The 18,396-nt window shown below is 38.8% G+C and overlaps 1 protein-coding gene across 1 annotated transcript in view; it reads right to left on the reverse strand.

Moving 5' to 3' along the window:
- Window positions 1-5,092: 5,092 nt before the first annotated feature.
- UBE2N (ubiquitin conjugating enzyme E2 N) overlaps window positions 5,093-18,396 on the reverse strand; it is a 34,777-nt gene continuing 21,473 nt past the window's right edge. The window contains exons 2-4 of the mRNA XM_070599486.1: window positions 6,891-7,137; window positions 6,563-6,703; window positions 5,093-5,831 (exon numbers count right to left, since the gene is read on the reverse strand). Coding sequence (XP_070455587.1) covers window positions 5,791-5,831; window positions 6,563-6,703; window positions 6,891-7,137 — 429 coding nt within the window. The 3' untranslated portion in view covers window positions 5,093-5,790. The remainder of the gene's footprint in view (window positions 5,832-6,562; window positions 6,704-6,890; window positions 7,138-18,396) is intronic.

Below are 18,396 nucleotides of genomic sequence, written 5' to 3' on the forward strand. Positions count from 1 at the left end.
GGTAAGGATCTGTGCATGTAAACTGGCAAAGCCTTTTGGAGAGCAACTAGTAGTACCTACCAAAACTTACTGCAGGGGCCAGCCCCGTGGCCGAGTGGTTAAGTTCGTGCGCTCTGCTTCAGCAGCCCAGGGTTTCACCGGTTCAGATCCTGGGCTCGGACATGGCACCAGTCATTAGGCCACGTTGAGGTGGCGTCGCACATGCCACAACTAGAATGTGCAACCATGTACTGGGTGGATTTGGGGAGAAAAAGTAGAAAAAAGACTGGCAACAGTTGTTGGCTCAGGTGCCAATCTTTAAAACAACAAAACAAAACAGTGCATATAACCCTTTCACCCAACAATTCCACTGCTGGGAATCTAGTCAACAAATACTTTGACAAGCTGCACAATCGAAATATGGTCAGAGATGTGTACTGTAGAATTTATAAAACTGGCATCAATTTAAATGTACAAATAAGGGAGATATCATCTATTCAACATAATATATGGATACTAAAGACAGGTGCTGCCACAGGTGGGGGTCCTTTCAATAATGCTGACTGGAAAAAGTAGCCGACTATGTAACATTATCTGTTACAAGTCACTTTTTAAAGAGCCTGTACAGATTTTAGATTTTTTAAAACGTATAATTTTAATTTTAAAATGAACATTCTGAGAAATTTTCAATGTGAAAATGTTCAGTAATCTTTTACATGAAAAAATTGGGCTTGATAAATGCTCGATCTGCACCTACCTCTTATTAGAATACGCATATAAACATCAAAGCAGAGAAAGGGAACCTGCACCACAAATCTTTGCTGTAATTATTACTGGGGTAACAGCAACGTATCAGTCCTTAAGTGGGGCAGGAGGAGAGGCATAGCATTTGGTTCTAACCTAAGAGCAGTGAGCGAGCAATCACTGCGGTGGGGAGGGTGGGGGGCACTCAGGCGACACGCCAAAGCTAGCCCCCAGCCTGTTTCTGCACAGCCCACAAGCTTAGGATGTTTTTCACATTTTTAGTGGTTGGAAAAAAACACTTTGTGACATGTGAAAATTAAAGTTTTATCAGAGCACAGCATGCTCATTCATTTAAAATTGTCTGGATGCTTTCTCATTACAATGGCAGAGTTGAGTGAGACAAATCCATGGCCTGCAAAGCCCCAAATATTTAATGTTTTAGAAGGAAAAAACAGATTGCAAGAATTTAGCCCTACTCCCTTCGATACTCAGTCCTAATGCTTCCTGCCAAAACTTAAAGGAAACAGCACCAAGGTCAAATCTAGTGGAACTGCCCTATCACGTCTAAGCTGCTTTTGACAGGTCTGAGTAAGTCTTGAGTAGTCTGCTCTTGAACTTAAGGCAGAATACTTTGTAAACTTGCTAGGTTATACTGAAACTGAAGGATTACTGGGATTTATTAATCTAGATCAGAGAACTATTTCAAAAGGCGTCACGTAGTGGGTGAGAACGGATCAGGAGTATGTAAAAAGGAAAGACACTAGTTACTGTACATGGTAGCACCATGAGATTATCAATCTTTTTCTAATTTCTAAAACACTTGTCACAGATACAAATGATTAGCAGAGGAGAAATGTTAAAGCTCCTTAAGAGCACTATAAAATGTATTTTTACAAGATAATGGGATTTCAGTTGTTGCTCTGCTACAAGAGACAATAAACAAAGTCTAAATATGCAGGCAACTACTATATGCTTCTATAATCAACCAGAATCTGAAACAATTACATCAAGTCAGAAGAGGCTCGGCTCGGAAGCAAGTCCACTTCACACACTTGAAACGCCACATGGACGCACGTATGGAATGAGGTTAGCTGAACGGTGGCAAAGATGAGCCTGGCTCGAAGACGGAGGACCCAAACTCTTCACGCTGAGTTTTACATCTACCGGGAAAAACTTTAGTGCAACTCCCAGTTTTGCAGCCAATGGAAACTAGCCCAATTTGTAACATAAAGCCGCAGCAAAGCCAACCCTTGGAACAAATCCTCCCAATTTTCAACCTCAATGATAAAACGGAAATAATTGCAGGGGATATAGTTAAGGAAAGAGACAAAGTATCACCAGTTTGGGTGGTGGATTATAGATTTTTATTCTTTATATTTCTTTCAAGTTATTACATTCAACAGGTTTTGCTTTTGTGATCAAGTCATTTAAAAAATAAACCCCTGATATAATTCCTTAAACTAAGCAGCATGCTAAATAGCTAAATGAAATGTTGCCCCGGCCCCAAAATACATTATTCCAATGAAATATTACATTTTTCTTAAATAAACTGATGAATTAGCTACCCTATAATCATGGCATTTTCTTTTTTTTTCTTTTGGCCCGTTTTTCTAGATAAGGCTATATTTTTAAACGTTTGCTACTGCAACTAACAAAAACTGAAGTGGCCAGAGTAGCCAGAAGATTCCTGAACCATCAAATAGAAAAATAAAGCCAATTCCTATCATTCCCATGACACCATTTAGTTCCATTTAACTGAAATTGTGTTTGTCTTGTAGGATCCCAGATTTCCTTCCCCACACTCAGAGTAACAGTGCTAAACCATAGCACCTGTGGCTTTTATATACTGATTTGTATTTAACTTTATTTTAAAATGCTTCTGAAATTTTGTATGAAAAGTATGTTCTTGGTCTAGAGCAGGGTTTAAGTTCTACATACTTCGGATCTAAGATTAAGATCTTATTAGGCAGCTTCTGAGAGGACCAAGAATAACCAATGTGGAAGCAAATCACAGCAAAGTCGACTACAACAAAATTAAAAAATCAAATTTAAAACATAAAGCTCCTATCAATGCGTCAGGATTTCAGAAAAGCTCCCAGAGGGGCAGAGTTTTCAGGAAGCCACTTATCAATATATTCAGATTCTTTTCCTCTGGCCCACGGCTTTGCACATGCTGTTCCCCCTGCCTGGAGGTGTTCCTCTGGCTTGAAACCAGAAGAGCAGCCTCTCCCAAGTACTTCCTTCCCTTCTCCAACACCAAGGTGCAACTGCTGTTTGTCCATGCCCCCTCCCCTCATTAGAGTAGAAGGTCCACAAGGGAAAGCCCCAAGGGTTTCATTTACCTAATCATCGCCAACTGGTAGGGTGTTGGGCACATATTAAACACTTTTATTTGTCAACTAAATTAACTGTTTCCTTAAGCATAGGAGTTACAAAGTCAAAGGCTTACAAGGGAACAGGATAGGACTACACAAAGGAGCTGGGACGGGACTCTAGGCACCTGGAGAGTCACTGGATAAGAGGAGAGCAACCAGCTCCAGTCTGAGTGGCTGCTCCTCAGCTCCTCCCAGCAGGGGCCATGCACTGAGGTGGGTCATATCCACTGTTGCTAGATCTTCAGATCATTCATGTGACCAGAATTCTGGATTTTCATGTGAATCTCCCAATTTTTAAAAACACTGGCATTGAATTCAAAATGTTTTGACCAACCACACTGTGTGGGCCAAGGAAAACAGGCCCAGAAGCTAGATGTAGCTGCCAGTTTTCAAACTCTACCTTGGCCTCTCCTAGAGCCCCTTAAATCCTAAGAGGCTCAGTCAACACACTGGCTCTTGATTCATCTCATTGGTTGAGAAAGCAAGTCTCATTAGAACAATGGGGACTCTTATCAAAGATACAAAGAAAAAAAAATGATGCCATGAAATTAGGAATCCATACATTTGAAATGAAAACAGTGAGTTATTCCAGTTCAGTACTCCATAACTCACAGACTTAGCGGACATCAGAGTCCTATTTTATACAGAGTTTTATAGTGCAACAGATATAAATCTGGAATTTTATAACTTATAAATCACTATGTGATACCAGCTAGCATCATGAGCAGTGCTGCCTGCAATAAATAAAGTTGATCTCTACTTAACTGCTTGAGTGTTCATTCATTCTGGCCCCAGAATGAAACTCAGTTTCCATATTTGCAAAATGCCCTCTAAACAGCCCAAGAATTGTTATAAATGACAACTGCTGTTAATAGTTTTAAAATTTACAATATTAGGGTTATGAACAATTTTATTCTGAATTAAACTAACATTTGTTTCCAAGCAATGCATTAATCTGTATATCAGGATACCAGTTACCAGTCATCAAAAACTTTTGTATGTTGAAAATGTAATTTTAATAGATAATTCTTCATCTTACATAGGAGCACAATAAAATACACCACATTCTGAAGAAACTCCAGAAGTTACGAGAGGAAGAGTGGGGATGATTCAGATGGGCTACAATATCCATTACCTTAAACTGCAAGAGACAAAGGTTCCAACCCACAGGTTAACATTTACATACTTATGACTGGCTACATTGATGACTTAAAAATAACAAGAATCAGGAATTAGATATGGCGAGGGTTGGGAAAGAACAGTTTTGTGGGGGGAGGAACTCTGTCAATGCAAAAAAATTACTGAATATCAAATTAAAGAATAAAAGGAGCTCCCACAGCAAACACTAGAGTGATGAAAGGAAGAGTCATTAACTGAGGACCTGATGCTCTCCAAGAAGAAACCTTTCTGATGACACTTATGCAAGCTGGTTGCCTGAGATTTGCTCATCAGGTCTGTAAGGAAGATTCATAAATGCCTCAGCAAACCCCAAATGATCATCAGATTGGTGTTTCCTAATAACACACGTCACGGTCACACATGAAGTTTTCAGACAAAAACTAAGGAGAAGGTCAAAACCCAAATGCCAGACAAAAATGTGGCACAACACGTGAAAGTCCTACACAAAGTCAGTCACAACTGCTGCTTTGCTGTGACTCTCCTGTACAGTAATTTTCAAATATTGTGGCAAGACATCAATGACAGTCTAATCAGACAACACAAACACATTTATTTCAAATTTCTAGGAGGTAAAAAAATGTGAGACACTGATGCTTTATGCATGCTCAGGGCCAGCTTATAAATACTCCATTCAGTGATATCTTCACACAAATTTGCATCAGTGAAAAGAAACTGGCAAAATCCACCTCTTGCCATTCAATTTGTCAGATGGTGAAGACCAAAACAGAATGTTCTATCAGTATTAATTTTTAAATACGATTGTCACATTGGGAAAATGAAATAAACACAGTAAAATAAACTGTACAAAGGCAAAGTAGAATAACAAAAAATATTTTACTAAAACATAAGATTTACAGAAGTTTCCAGACAAGCCATACAAAATGGTCACAAGCTTTTTCTTGAAGGGAGGATTCTACACTTGACAGCAAAGTCACAATATTATTAGTGAGGGCTGTGATGTTTGTTTAATGTTCCCATTTTGGTTCAAACAATCAAGCTTGTCCATCTACAGCGTCTAAATAAAGTTAGACTTGGCTAGAGAGCATACTCTAAAGAACTGGTTAGCTGCTTTTAACCAATGCAATTAGATCACCATAAAAAGGGGGAAAGGAGCCCATTAAATTAAAATAAAACTACCTCCCCCCCTCCAAAAAAATAATAATAAAATAAAGAAAACCACCCACACCCCTGCAGCTAACCCTGACAACTACGTCATTCACAGTGCTTTATACTTAAACCATGATGGGGAAAATGAATAAAAGCAGAGATGGGCCACTGCTTTTAAACGTTTCGCAACAATCCAGATGATACTTCTAGCCTCTGCTCATGCTTTGCAACAGTGAATCAGGACAAGACATAGATTTGCTAATGTGCATTTAATCACCAAAGGACTGAAGATGTCTGGGCTTTTATTCTGTAATGTTTCTAAGACTGTGTCCATTAAATGCAAACAAAAAAGGAAGAAGTCTTGGCAGAACAGGAGAAGTGATGCACACTTGATGATCAGATCGATTTAAATATTATTCATGGCATATAGCCTAGTCCATGCTCTAGCTGTAGACAAAAACAAACAGGAATCATTATTTTACTTAGTTCAATATGTTACTTTCCAAACTCCATAAAAAAGTAAACAAACACTATTAGTTAATTATTGAAATGTCATGCTGTAATCTCTTAATGCCATTTTCCATAATCTGTATCAGGGCAGAAAGACTGTCTGTCTATACCATGTCTAATTACCAAAACACTACAATGGAATTCAGAAGTTCTATAAAATCCAACAAGATGAAGAGCTGTCTTTTTTGTCTGCTTCATTTCTAGATATATAATGCTCCCTACTAATTGTGTTAAAATCTGTAGCAGGAAGAAGTTTACTGATTTCAAACTCCCTAGCCATACACTGATACACAGTTAAATTTAATCAAACTGCAAAAACAGCCTAAAAGAGTTCAAAAGTTTCCCATTATCATTACATACTGCTAGATGAATAACAGACACTCAGTATTTGTTAAATCAGATGTAGTTAAACAAGAGTTCAAGATCTCCCAATTACAGGAGCTCTATAATTGTCTTTAAATTTGGGGGTCAGGTAGCAGGCCGTAAGATGAAGCTTGAATATGTTTTGTTAAGAGGTATGTACATACTTTATAAGCAGGATCTGATTTATTCTTTTTAATATTTTTTAATTTTTCTTGTTAAGACCCTAAAAAATTTTTTAAAGGTAATACAAATGTTTTAAAAAGTGGGAGCGCTGTAAGGAAGAAGGAATATTAAATATTAAATACCTGTTTCTATGGCTTGGGCTTCGTTGGTCTTCCACTGCTCCGCTACATCATTTGCTAACGGGTCATCTGGATTGGGAGCACTTAACAAAGCCTGGATCGATAGCAGAACCGTGCGGATCTGCAGTGCTGGGGACCACTTATCTACGAAGGCAACAGGCCCAGAACGATCAAGCATGAAGAAACAGTGCCAGAACTGCTGCATCTCCCTCCCACAGACCTCTGTGGTCTTTATACAAGGCAAGATTACAATGTTCAGATTCTCAACATGGAATGCATAAGAGAAAAAGGAGAAATCTCAATAGCATATAATGATTAAGATAACACTTACCTTTCAAAATATCTAAACATATTCTTCCCAACTTGTCTACATTAGGATGATAAATTTTGGTCATGAAACGTACTTTAGGGGCTGCCATCGGGTATTCTTCTGGAAGGAATAGTTCAAGTTTAAAAGTCCCTCCCTCAAAGGGGGAATCCTGGGGGCCAGCAATGACCACATGAAAATAACGGGCGTTGCTCTCATCTGGTTCTGCTTTAATCCCGGGAACTGGTTCTGCCAGCAAACGCTGGGTTTCCTACAACAGAAAAACATAATGCATTTGTTAGACAAATGTCATTTTGCTAAACACTAAAATAAAAATTAGAAAGTTCATCTCGGAATTGGACATAAAAGAACCTTTCTAAGCCCCCAATGGGTTTTTATTTAATAGTTTATAAAATGCAAAGTTCAGAGAAAAGACCCCTTAAATAATCACAATCAACTGAATGAAACTGCAAGTAAATACTGATGACCCATCATAAACATTACAGTGACAAATGTCTACAAATATGTTGATAATAAAATTAGGTTAACGAAACTGATTTTATACTCAAGGAAACGAAAACGAAAGCACGAGGATTACTACGTAGGTAAGGCAACTTGCCCTGTTTAAACTCTACCAAAACTCAGCTGTTTAAAAAAGTAAAGTTAGTTTTCAAAGCCAGTAAAAATCTCCCCTCTGAAAAATATAACAGAAGGAAGGACGAATGCCTAGGCACCTAAACAGGGCTAGAGAAATACATACAGGCATGCTGTTTAATCTCTAAAATTGACAATAAACTTCAAAGAGACCCTTACTGCCCTTCAACAATCATATCATCAGTTATCTCTTCCATCTTTTTCCCTCTCTCCTAAATAACTGTAACATTCTTCCTCCTCTCTCTTCAAACCTCCAACATCTCCATTCTCATCCTCACTTTTGGCTGATGACTCTGCTTTCTATTTCATGAGAAAACAGAAACTTCCTTAAGTTCCCACTGTAGCATTTGTACACCTATCTGCATCTGTGCGCCCACATGTTCCATCACTATGAAGGAATGACTGTCACTCTAGGCTAATGCCGACCTCTCCTTTTGAGCGCTAGGCCTTATCTCCTCCTCACCTACTCAAGGACATTGCTCTAGCATCTCTCTCCTCTCCTGAATCATCAGTTTTCCCGTCTTTATTGGATCTTTCCCCAAACTGTATACACTTGCTATAATTTCTCCCAATAAGAGAAGAAAATGACCTTGACCCGACTCTTTCCTGCCAGCTACTGCCCCATTGCTTTGCTCCTCTATGAAAGTTATCTGTACATGCTTGTCTCCAATTTCTCTCCTCCCCTCCTATCTTGAACACAACTCTCCAATCAGGCTCTAGCTACTAACCTGCTTGTTGATGTCACCAGTGGTTCCTACACAGTTAAATCAAATGGCCAATGCTTAATCTTCATCTTACTTGATCTAAATGCAACATCCTACCCCGCTGGTCTGCCCTCCTCCTTGCAAGGCTTCATCCCTATCTCCCCAACACTGAAGTCTGCCAGGGCTCTGTCCTAGGACTTCTTTCTGTCTACATACTTGCAGAGTGATCTCATCTAGTCCACTGAATTTAAATACTAACTATACTCTGTATATGCTGAAGCCTCCCCAGATTCATATCTAGCACAGATCTCTCCCCTGTCTATAACTGCTTGTTCAACAGCTCCTCTTGAACGTCTAATAAGCACCCCAAACTTAGCAGGACCTTCCCTACCCTCAACCTGCTCTTCCCCCAAAGCCTTCCTCATGTGAGTTAACCATAAATCCATCCTTCCAGTTCACCATCTTTTCCTTCTTACCTGACACATTTAACCTGATGAGCAAATTTTGTTGGCTTGAACTCGAAATCTACCCACGACTGGACTGCGTCTGCTTCTCACCACCCCACTGCTACACTTCTCATCCAAGCCATCCTTAGCTCTCACTTGGCACACTGCAATAGCCCCCTAACTTGTTCTCCCGTCTTCTGACCTTGCTTTCCTCTCCCTCCTGGAGCTATTTTCCACTGACCTTTTAAAAGTCAAAGTCTTTATAACGTCTCCCCAGAAAGAGGCTTTATATGATCCCCTCACTCCGCCTACCTCTTCCTCATCTTCAGCTATGCTTGCTCCAGCCAGACTAGCTTCTTTGTAGTTCTTTAACCTGCCAGGCACGCTCCTCCCTCAGGGGCTCTGCACTTGCTCTTCTTCTCCCAAACTTCTTTATGGCTGGTCCCTCAGCTCCTAAGATCATCATTCAAATGTGTCTTCTCAGTGAAGCCTCCATAATTGAAACTGCAAACCCCATTCCACCCTCTCCCATGCCCTCCCTATCTGTGCTCCCCTACTGTACCTCCACAGCAGTACTAACATATTACAGGTTTCACTTATTTTGTTCAGAATGGAAGCCCATAAAAGGAGAGATTTGAGTATGTTTCATTTACTACTATATCCTCAGCACCTGGAACAGTGTCTGGCACGATAGATGGTCAATAAACACTTGAGGAATTATGACTCTATTTGATGTTACAAAGAATAAACTATGAGAATTTCGTCTTTACCATTAAAGCAGTGTTATTCAAAGCAGGATGTGCACATCAGAGGAAGAAAACAGAAGGATCCATTCAGGCGTGGGAAGAAATAATCTAACTTCTATTTATAAATAATTTCTTTTTAGCGAGAAAAATGTTAATATTCAATATACAAACTGACAATAGTATGTGTAATTTTATAATAATACATTTTCAACATTTTGAATAGACATGTATGGTCAAAAATGTTCAGAATACTGCTATATCTAAGATTTTATGTATGAAAAACAAAGAATGAGAGTATTATATTTATGCTGCCTTCACTTAAGAAAAAGTATACACCTCACACCATTTCATTCTACTAGAGCCTACAGTGCCTCTACTAAAAAAGGATTTCTCTGTCAGCACAGACACTGAAAGAGTCATAAGATGCAGACACTAAATCAAACCCTTCCCCCAAATGTGTTAAATCATTTTAAGCCATTTAAAGTAATGCCTATAAGACTTTAAATCAAGACTAGTTTTTTTGGTTTTGTTTTAATTGTGACAATGCAAGGGCAAATGAGAAACTGAAATGCTCTAAGGGACTTTCAGCAAAACGTTCTTCAGGTTCAAAGGAAACCATTTTCAGAGCATTAAACGTCTCGAGAGGCAACAATGAAGTCTCCCATCCTGAGAAGTCCTCCAACAGGCAACTAGAACGAAGAGGCTGCTCTTCATTTTTATGAAAAAAGTAAATATATTAAGACTGAAAAGTAGTTGTAAAGGAATGAGAAAAGAATTGGATGGCAAAATTCTTGAATTCTGACATTTCCTCACCTTTATCCCCCTTTTGTTTTGCCCTAGGTCTTCATATTTTCAGAAAGTCATCAAGAGGGAGACTGGAAAAAAGAGAAAGCTGGGGTCCAAGAGCCCCCCCAAACACCTCTCCCTGGTTACACAAAATAGTAGCAGCTCTATTCAAAGCTATAAAAAGCGACCAGAAGGGCCTCCAAGATCATATCCCAAAATAGCTTCAAAATCACTCTCAGTACACACTGTGAGAGAGAGAGAGCATTCTCATCCTCATCTTCAGCTCACCCTCAGGACCAGACAGTCTTTCTAAAGAATGTACATATTAAACATATCACGTGGCCTGGTCAATTCTAAGATTTAATTGGAAGACATTCTAAAATAAGCGTTTAGGTGTGGAAACCTTCTTGAAAAAGTTTTTATGTGCTCTCAAGTTCTAACAAATTTTGTTCAGTTCTAATGATACAATGAACAGATGCCTAATTATCTGACTACATGGCACTGATTTCCCAAACAACCCACAGCATAAATTATGAGAGGAAAAAAATAAAATCCAAACCAAGTGGAACAAGTCTCATCCACAGAGTTTTGTGTCAATTTTTTTCCCTAAAAAGGCAAAAACTGGGTAGGAAATAAAATCCTTCCTGCTACTACTCACACATGGTTCACTGTTAAACACCTTCTAGTTTTATACTATTCTTTGGTAGAAGGACAGTATGATTTCTTCAAGCCTAAATAAGAGGTCCAAATTCTTACCGTACTGCTCACTTAACTATACTTTTGAGCTAGTAATTTACATTGCTCTGAGTCCCAGCTTCCTCATCTATATAGTTAACATTACCTCTCATGCAGAGTTGCTATGAAGATCACATGAGATAACATTCTAAAAGGACTTGACAAATGAGATCACACAAGAAAGCCACAGTCATATATAACCAACTCAGAAAAGAATGTAGGGTAACAACAAAGCACAATAACAAATCTCAAGATTGATTAAATAAGTATTTTTAAAGAAAACAGAATAAGCTTTAGTTGCATTTTGTGATCCTACTTGTTTAAAAGCGATCCTAGGACTGAATCGCAGGTAGAACTGAGCTTAGGCCATGCTGAACAGAAAGTACTGTAAACTACATTTAGGAAATTAGTTACTAAAAAGAAGTACTTAAAAGTAGAGTGTGGACTTAAGTGGCAATAAGACATTCTCAAGGAAATTATCTCACCTTACAGAATGTGTACAACAGTTCATGCTACAAATACTTTTTTAAAGGAACTAAATAACACATTAAATTAATCTGATTATCAAAAGACCTCTTGGGACTCAAAGAGCAAATCCCAGAATTATACCATAGTAAACTACAACACTTGACATTCTGTCAACTAAACTCCATTAATTAGGACTGTTCCAGTTTTTTTTCTTTTCTAAAGACTGGCACTTGCGCTAACAACTATTGCCAATCTTTCTGGTTTTTTTCCTGCTTTTTCTCCCCAAATCCCCCCAGTTCATAGTTGTATATTTTAGTTGTGAGTCCTAGTTGTGGCATGTGGGACGCCGCCTCAGGGTGGCCTGATGAGTGGTGCCATGTCTGCACCCAGGATCCGAACCAGCGAAACCCTGGGCCACCGCAGCGGAGCACACGAACTTAACCACTCGGCCATGGGGCCGGCCCCAAGACTTTTCCTATTTTTTTTTTTTTTTTAAGATTTTATTTTTTCCTTTTTCTCCCCAAAGCCCCCCGGTACATAGTTGTGTATTCTTCGTTGTGGGTTCTTCTAGTTGTGGCATGTGGGACGCTGCCTCAGCATGGTTTGACAAGCAGTGCCATGTCCGCGCCCAGGATTCGAACCAATGAAACACTGGGCCGCCTGCAGCGGAGCGCGCGAACTTAACCACTCGGCCACGGGGCCAGCCCCAAGACTTTTCCTATTTTTAAGTTCAACAATAAGTTGTGCTCACTATGAAGCAATGTAAAGTCTTATTATACATTTTGTGAAGCAATGACTGAACTGTGTATAGTAAAATTTTAAAGAAATTAAACAGTATTCTTAGAAAAATACTGGCAATTTGCATGTGAGAAAAGTTGGTCAGTTAGTAACTATCTACATATACTCCCAACACATCATATCTACAGCAATTAGGTTTCTCCCCATTAAGAATATTCTCTGGGGGCCAGCCCGGTGGTGCAGCGGTTAAGTTCGCACATTCCGCTTTGTCGGCCCGCGGTTCCCCAGTTCAGATCTCGCGTGCGGACAAGGCACTGCTTGGCAAGCCCTGCTGTGGTAGGCGTCCCACATAGATAGTGGAGGAAGATGGGCACGGATGTTAGCTTAGAGCTAATCTTCCTCAAAAAAAAAAAAAAAGAAAAAGAATATTCTCTGAAACACAAAAATGCAATCTATGACTAATAATGCCAACTGTAGATCTTTTAGCTCATTTCACCCAAGAGCTATCTGACTATACTCAATAACTCTATCAATTTTGTCATCACAAAAATAAGTCTTAAAAGAATAAGAGATGCCTCAATGATACCTACTCTGTCCTACTCCAACCCCTGTCATTACATCTTTAAGTGATTCTAAAATATTAACAAACAGGGGCTCCTTTTGGGGATTACTAATAAAGCAAAAGTCAATTTTTCATTATATACACAACTACTTGAGGGCATCTACAAGTTCACCCCTGTAAGTGGGCATTTTTTAAATGTTATCAATGATGTTTCTGAGCGTCAAATCCCTAACATTTTATCCATGAGCCCTGTGGTTTTCGCTGCACGATTTTGTTTGTTAACACAGAATAGGAATGCATACATCTCCTTACAGTAGAACAGCTTGTATGTATTCTAGCTGGGACTAGAAACAAAACCGAAGTTGTGCTCAATCTCTTCACTGTACTACCTCCTTACAAATCACAGTCCAGCTAGAGGTCTGCCATGATAAAAATGGTTGAATGCTTTTCTCTGCAGCAGTACTGTCTAACAGAAATATAACGTACGCCACATATGCAATTGTAAATTTTTTTGTAGTCACATTAAAAAGTAAGAACAGGTAAAATTAATTTTACTATTTTATTTAACCCAATATATTCAAAATAGTATTATTTCAACATGTAATCAACATAAAATCAATGATATATTTTAGAATCTTTTTTAATACTAAGTCTTCAAAATCCAATGTGTGACATATATATTTACAGCACATATCAACTCAAACTAGCCACATTTCAACCGCTCAATAGCCACATGGGGCTAGTAACTACCATAGAGGACAGTGAAACACAAGATAATCATGTTATAAGGATGTTACTTTCAGATGATTAGGAATAATTTAACTTATATTTCATATAGTGATTAAGACATCATAAAAACTTTAAAGCACCACTATTTTCCCCTCAAAAATTCTATACAAAACGTACTATGGGAACATCTGAATCACTACTAACAGGAATGTATATAAGTATTATTGTTTGTTACAGTCACAAGATTGTGTTTGAAAACGATTTGTAGCAATTTCAAAAAAATATTGCATAGACAAAAATTAATTCAAACAAGCCAACTGCATGAAGAAATAAGAATAATTTTAAATTTTACAGTCCACACTACCCCCTAGTGGACGGAAAACATCACCTACTTATCTCAATCCCTTTTCCTTTGCAAATAAAAAAACTGATACTCATAAAAGTTAACTATTTCACCCTCATTCGTGAAGTTTTTTAGATGGCTTATCCTAAAGTGAGATGAGAATAATGATTCTCAAAGCACATCCTCCTCCTTGCTCTTCTTCTCCCTCTACTCCCACACACTTAAACCTCATGGTTTCTTAGGTGGCAGATTCAGAGAAGGAAAAATGGAGGTAGCTCTTTCAAAGGCTCTGGGTACCAAGGACTAAATCTTAAAAGAGTTTAGACCAAGGTCTCCCTTTGCTGAAAAGCTTTATTTCCAGTCGATTGAGCAACAGTTAGGAAAGTACTCTCTATTCCCACTTGGAGTAATAGCCAAGAGATGGGGTGGGACGACTTGGGCTAGAAATCTCTACATTCTAATTTTTCCCCTCAACCCAAGATCAGATCAACACTTCTGTGAGGTTCAGTGAAAAGGAAAGACTTGGGAGACAGAAAGAAACTTCTAAAAGGCTAAGTATAAGTATATCCGACCACTTTGTTTCTCAGTTCTGAGTCAGCCTGGAAGTATCTCCCCTGTACTCCCCATTTCCTGTGCATTACCACCACTCCTCTTACTATAACGAGCACATGACTGTTGGTTGACTTGTCAGACCCTAAACTATTTGAAGATGGGAACTCCAGCTAGCAAATGGTGGTGGTGAAGTGCTAAATAAATGCTTGTTCAACGATGCGTGCATGCTTAGGTACCACACTGAGCTGATGACAATTACTATACCTGCTGTGTTAGCTGGTAACTTCTACCCCAGGAACAGCATTTAAGATCATTCCAATCAGGGACAAGGGATGAAAACTACTAATAAGGGGCCAGCCCGGTGGCGCAGCGGTTAAGTGCGCACATTCCACTTTGGCAGCCCGGGGTTCACTGGTTCGGATCCCGGGTGTGGACATGGCACTGCCTAGCAAGTCATGCTGTGGCAGGTGTCTCACATATAAAGTAGAGGAAGATGGGCACGATGTTAGCTCAGGGCCAGTCTTCCTCAGCAAAAGGAGGAGGATTAGCAGCAGATGTTAGCTCAGGGCTAAGCATCCTCAAAAGAAAAAAAAAAAAGAAAAGAAAACTACTAACAAACTGTGCCTCCAAGAAGAAAAATCGTTAGACCGAATTCCTTGATTTCCTTGTGTACCATCTTCCAATTCTTCTGCCCCACTAAACACATCAGGTTATATTGTAGTCTGTGTTTCTTTTCCTCCCCTCACAACTACTCCATAAATTCTATACGGGACTCTATGCGATTATCAAGCATTGTTCCCAGATATGCAAAGAATCAACAAAGGTTGAAGTAATAATAAAAATTAACTGCCAAATACTGATTTGAGTGCTCTACATGCATTAACTCATTTAATCCACATACCCATTGTACAGATGAGAATCTAAGAGTGACCACTTACAATATAACCAAAGCTATCAAGTGGCAGAGCCAAGAGTAAAATCCCAACTTTTGGGCTCTACTCAGTCTGGCGTCAGAGCCTGTTTTCTTAATCTCAGTGGTATACAGAAAGACAATTAACAACATGAACAGTAAATGTCAAATGTTTGGCAGGACAGTAAATAGCAGAAAAGTTAAAGAAGGGCTATTTTCAGTCCTTCATAATCATGAAGAAGTGCTTCATGAAAGAGGTAAATTAATTTAAGCCATAAAGTCATTTTTCTTTTCTTTTTTCTTTCGGGACTGGCAACCGAAGAAGTATACAATCTTATTAAGATAAATGAAGTAGAAATGAAGTAAATGAAGATAAATTAAGATAAATGAATTATCTATTACATGGTAAGCCTTTTTGCCTATCTTTGATGTGGCAAGAAATCTATATGCTCTGAAATGTTCTTGTGACTTTGAAATATGAATTTACTAACAAATGTTTATTAACTGCTTATTTTGTACATGACATAGTGGTATCAACTCACTCAAAGGAAGAGTAAAACAGAGTCCCTTGCCCCTCAGGAATTTATTTCATTGTGAGTATACAGTAGTCAGTTTTTGAACGATGCATTTTAGAATGGGTATGTCAAGCTCTCGGAGAAGGTACAGGTGTGGGTTATGGATACTATATGAACAAGGGGACTAAGGGGGGCATATATGCTCCTCTTTATTTTTAAAAACATCTTAAGTTTTCTGGAAAGATAAGAACTTTCCACCTCTTTGTTTTTTGAAAGATTCCTTTGACTACCCAGCACTGTAATTAGTAGACTCATAGAAGCTAAGCTTCTCCATTTTCTCTTGGTTTCTGATTTGATGGATGATGTAACACTTCATTGCCTGGACTTTCTTTAGCACTAGCTCAAAAAATAAAAATAAGCCTTTAGTGATTTGAATAATGTAACTTTCTGCCTGTCTTAATGAATTCTGTGTCTTAGGAATAATATCTTAGAACTCTGAACGAAGAGAGGATCCAGCTTAGGAACACTTTATTGAGATTGCTGTTGTGCCAAGGTCCTTAAAGCACTGTTAACAAACCCATCAAAAAGCATTAAAAAAAAACCACTTGCATATTTTAGATTCTCGGAGGGAGTCCGTAACTGAGTAGATGGGAGAGGAAAGGTCTTCCGTATTCATCCTGAACGAAAACTAGGGGAATTTTTAATGCCTGTTTCTGAACAGTGAACACTAAAATTATGAGTGATGAAATTAGCAAAAACCAATAAACGTGTACTTCTATAAAATTCAGATTTTAAATCAGAAATGATCTAGATCGTGTGTTTCTTTCTTTCTTAAAATTTTAACTGGTTATTTGAAGTTGATAACTCATTTTAAGGCCTTTATGTGTAATTTTAGCCATTTATCTATAAATTTATCTACTATTAAGACATGGTAAAAACTCCCCCATTTGTTCATATCTTCCTTCCCCTTCCTTAGTGTAATGTTGGGGTTGAGAGCTTAAGAAGAATGTGAAATTTTGAAATAACTGTTGTAGAAAAATAGAAAAACTTATCTATGGTCACACAAAATGACTACCTGGCAGTATATGGCAAAAAGAGGTTCATGGTAGACACCTGTCATTCCTTTTGCCCCACCCAACAGCTACAATACCCTTGTTTGGGAATAATACCCCCTCAACCTTTATGGGTCCTCAACTCCCTTAATAGAAGCTTTAATTGTACTTCCTCTCTTGCAACTAAGCATGTGAGACCTAGGCTCAGTCAAAACCTGTGCACGAGAAGTTAAGACATGAAAGGATTCATTCTGGAGGGAACAGCAGTAGTCACCTCTAGACAGCAATGGAAGAGGTTCTCGTGTAGCATCCTGCACTTGGCATCAGCAATCACACTGCACAGTGTGTTACACACAATCCTGGCAGTGAAGTTTCCACTGTGATGTGATTCTGAGCCTTGTTCCCAGCTGCCTTTTTCTTTAGCACTCCCGAAGATTGCATTAGGTACCTAATAACTCAACAAATACTATTTCTACTTAAACTAGCCAAAGTTGACTTCTGTTGCTTGCTAAAAATACAGAGTCTAAACTAGACAGAGAAAAAGTGAACAAAAGGTAAGAGTTAATAGACTGGAGGGAAAATGAACAGGTTAAGAAGCTAAATATCTCTTTGGGATCAAATAGGGTGGAACGAGGAGAGCACTGAAGTCAGTTAACCTCTTTATCAAGGAAATTCTAACTAGTTTAAGAGTCTCTAAAGAGGGAGTGAATTTCACATTAAAGAGCTGACTTCAACTAGGCAGCGTGGTATACCTAGTGGGGAAAAAACACAGCTAGGACATCGGAATTTAATCCCAGTTCTAATTGTACCACCTTGTTATGCAACTATACACAATGCATTTAACCTCCCTAGCCTTCTAAAATTTAGTCCCTTGAACATTTCAAAGGTTCTCCCTAACACTAACGTTGATTATTTTATTATTGGAATGGTTAAATCTTACTGCTACCTGCTTCCTTCTACTAGAAGGTCCCCTTTTGTAATACTCTTTAATCTTGTAATTTTGTTGTTAGAGCCATGGAGTCGATTCTGACTCCTAGCAACCCTGTACACAGCACAACTGAGCACAGCCCTGCCTAGGCTTTTTGCATCATCCTCTCACCTTCTGGCACTATATCAGACAATGCTCTGCTGCTATTCATAGGGTTTCCATGGCCCATTTTTTCGGAAGTGAGTGGCCAGGTCTTCCTAGTCTTAGCCTGGAAGGTCTGCTGAAACCTGTCCACCATGTGTGACTCTGCTGGTATTTGAAATACCCGTGGCATAGCTTTCAGCATTAAAGTAACATGCAGCTGCCACAGTATGACAACCTGATGGAGAAACAAACCCAGGTGGCGGCGGTGAGAGCGCTGAATCTTAACCACTAGACCTTTTCATCTTCCCTGCTGAGGGGAGGAATATTATGGACTGTATCCCCAGCATCCATGCCAATGCTCATTATCTAAATAATGAAGAAATTTGTTGCTAACAGTACCTGCTTTTTTCCCCATTTTTTTCACCTGCTGATTAATGAAAAATATGAAATCAACTTAAAATTAGCCATACACCTAATTACCAAAGTCTGGTTAACATTCTAGTATGTTTATATTTTGT

Source organism: Equus przewalskii, chromosome 29 (genome assembly GCF_037783145.1).
Source record: "Equus przewalskii isolate Varuska chromosome 29, EquPr2, whole genome shotgun sequence".
Lineage (NCBI taxonomy): Eukaryota > Metazoa > Chordata > Mammalia > Perissodactyla > Equidae > Equus > Equus przewalskii.